At 35.5% G+C, this 3,378-nt stretch overlaps 1 protein-coding gene across 1 annotated transcript; it reads right to left on the reverse strand.

The window, feature by feature from the left end:
* Window positions 1–1,083: 1,083 nt before the first annotated feature.
* Window positions 1,084–3,163, reverse strand: LOC139811582 (uncharacterized). The gene is made up of 2 exons (XM_071775855.1): window positions 3,042–3,163; window positions 1,084–2,685 (listed from the first exon to the last, which is right to left on the reverse strand). The coding sequence occupies exon 2, from the start codon at window positions 2,683–2,685 to the stop codon at window positions 1,084–1,086; it is 1,602 nt and encodes a 533-aa protein (XP_071631956.1). The 5' UTR covers window positions 3,042–3,163.
* Window positions 3,164–3,378: the final 215 nt, after the last annotated feature.

The raw sequence follows: 3,378 nt of genomic DNA on the forward strand, positions 1-3,378 counted from the left end.
GTTTTGAAGTCTGCTCTCTTTCAATTTTCGCTTTTTTTTTCATTTCTGCCTTCTCTTCTTTCTCTTTCGCTTTTTCAGCCATTGCTTTTCTTTTTTCTGCTTTTGCAGCCTCAACCAATTCTTTTTTAATGTTTTTCTTCTCTTCTTTCTCTTTCGCTTTTTCAGCCCTTGCTTTTCTTTTTTCTGCTTTTGCAGCCTCAACCGATTCTTTTTTAATGTTTTGCTTGACAAGTCGTTCCGCAGCTTTTCTTTCTTTTTCCTCTTGCTCTCGTTTTATCAATTCGTAATAATGTTTCCATTTTGAAGATGTTATTGCGTATGGTAAATTTTTTTTTAAGGAATTTGGTTCTCGATTGACTTTCTGGTCTTTTTTCTCGAACTCGGGCCACTTAAGATGCTTTTCCCATATTTTTTCTATGGGTACGTTTCCTCGACTAGACAATGCAACTTGTGACATATTATACTTCTTATTCTGATTCTCATTTGGCAAGTTATTTTCCTCTTCAGTCGAAGTTTCCAATGGAACATTTTCTTGCTGATGAGTGGTGCTTGATGCGCGTTCATTTTCGTCAATCTTGTTATTTCCATCGGAATGACTCTCTTTCTCTATATTTGTTTCATGGATTCCCAAATTATTATTCTCTTTATGTAAGATATTTACTATGCATTCGCTGACAATAGTTTCATCATTTTCCTCCAGGTTGTTCCGATTTTCATCTAAGACTAGTCGTGTATACTCGCTATCAATCATCTTTCTTTCTTCCTTAGTGGAATCCTCCATAACGATCTTATATATTGGCAAATCCGCTGAAAATGCATAATAGAAACAAAGAAATAGGTAATAAGCGATCGACTCAAAATACACATTCATATATTTTTACTGTATTTATTTTTTATTTTTATCATGTATTTACAAAATAGAATTCATATATTTTTTATTATAATTGTAAATTTTGATTGAAAAGAAGAAATGTTATTTGATGTAGAATATTAAAATTATTAATTGTCTGATTAACCGCACCATACTCAAACTTTCGTAGTATAAAAATGCACGAAGTCTGTACAAAAAAATGTGTAAAATATTCAAGCAAAAAATTTTTTAATTGGGGATGATAGACCTGACTTACAATTAGGATCCGTCAATTCTTCGAAGGGAAACGAGATAGAATTCTCAACTTCTTGCAATATTGCATCGTCCGGGATCAGAATGACATTTTCTTGAGCCTGTACTAGAGTGTTGGGAATGCTTTCTTCGTCGTTTGACATATGTATATCTTCAACATGATCGGTACAAATTGTCCACAGCGTAAAGAGAGGATCGGTAGCATTTTCGCCTTGGATTGCATTTCTCATTTTCGCAAACGATTTGGCTTTTGCAGGTCCAATAACGTGCTCTATGACTTTCTTTGTTGAAGCAAAGTCCTGTGTCGAGATGGATTTTAATGACATTTGTTGAAGATTGGCTCTCCTAGTGGAAATGCACTTACTATAATTAACCGCATTCTCGTCGAAAGGATACAATCCGCAAGTTTTAAAGCCATTCTGAATAGTTTCTGCTTTAAGTAATAGACGGTCAAAAGCTTTTTTGAATAACAAAGCAAAATTTGCTTTCGTAATTGGTTTCTGCGTTTGCTGTTTGTGTTCGTACACTACTTTTTTCCAATGTGCTTTCAATGGTTTAAATATTGTAACGTCGCACGGTTGCATTATGTGAGTGGAATTAGGCGGCAAGCAGTAGAGAATGATTGCGTGTTCGACACAGAAATCTCGAAGTGCCAAACTGATGTGAGATTTATGTCCATCAAGGAAGTATAGCACCGGGAATTGTACGTTATTTTCTACGCACCATGGATAAAAAACGTTGGCTACATATTCATAGAATGTGGCGTGTATCATCCAACCACTATCTGACCGACCAATTGGCCACCCGTCTGGGACTGATTGGGCAATGTGTACCGGAATTCTTTTATAGGGAAATACGATCATCGGTGGTATTGCCTCACCAGCAGCAGAAAACGTGCAGAGAACCGTTATGCACTCTTTTTCCTTGCCGTTCGCAATTACATAGAAATTTTTCTCGCTTTTTGGGCCTAATAACAAACCACTTTTCGGGCATGTTTGCACACCTGTCTCGTCACCGTTAAATATGCTGCGAGGTCTGTTAAGAATATCAAGCACATCGTTTTCTTCCAAAAAGGCTCTCGCTTCAGCAAACCACTGTCTTAGTCCTTCTTCGGTGACACAGGCACGAGCCTTCGAAATAATTTCTGTATTCTTTTTACGAATTTCTGGATGCCTTTTTAGAAATAGATCCATCCATTTTTCACCAGGTCTATTATTTTTAAATGGATTTTCGCGTGGACATTCTTCGATGACACGTTGTACAGCATCCTTCACCTCGTCTGGGTGCATAGGAAAGCCAACCTGAGCCTTGCCTAAGATCCACTTCTCTAAGCGATCCTCTTCTGCCTCTGTAAGTATCGACTTGGGTCCCATCTTACGCTGATTAGGAACTTTGCAAGTGTATCTGCCATGCAATGTTGATTTTGGAACATTATATGTTGCTGCTGCGGTGGAGATTGACATACCACTCCGAGCAGCTTTCAGAGCCTCTTCCATATCTTTTTCTGTATATTTAAATCTTTCATATACTTTTTTTGGGCCTTTCTTTTTTGTCGATGCCATCTATGAGCAATAATATCATTGGTGAGATTTTCTTTTTATTCAGTAACTACAATACTCATAAAATTTAAAGGAATATATAGACATAAATAAATAAATATAAATATTGACCAGTTATTTTGCAATTTCACAAAAAAATAAGACAAAAATTAAAAATGTCAAGTCAATTTATATATTACTATCTAGAAACTACCTAATTACTAAAATAGAGCCCACATGTTCATTCACTGGGAAAAGGTTAGAAAATCACACCAATGAATAGACATCATTATATTTAGCGTATTTTTACGAATTTACAGAAAAATGTTTGACAAAATAAAATATTGACTCTATCTTTACTTATATGATGCAATATTTACCTTCGAAAATCAATTATAACGCTTATTCAAACGTAAAATTGCAACCTCTCCAAAGTTAACCTCTTATTAGCTTGCACGTCATAAGCATGAAAATATTTCTCCTTAAGTCGACACTTTGTTTATAACCGTGACATTGATCTCAACGCCATCTGTGAATTTTTCTCTTAATTTTCAGCACAAAATCATTTATCTTCGACCTATAATTTTTTTCATATTTAAAATATAAGTGATTTTGTTCATTTACTGGGCCCCGTTCATTCACTGGCTGGTTTACCCTATAATAACACAATAGCATGATCAGACGGAGTAGAAACGTTTTGCCTCGACGATATGTTAA

Source organism: Temnothorax longispinosus, chromosome 4 (assembly GCF_030848805.1).
Source record: "Temnothorax longispinosus isolate EJ_2023e chromosome 4, Tlon_JGU_v1, whole genome shotgun sequence".
Classification (NCBI taxonomy): Eukaryota; Metazoa; Arthropoda; class Insecta; order Hymenoptera; family Formicidae; genus Temnothorax; species Temnothorax longispinosus.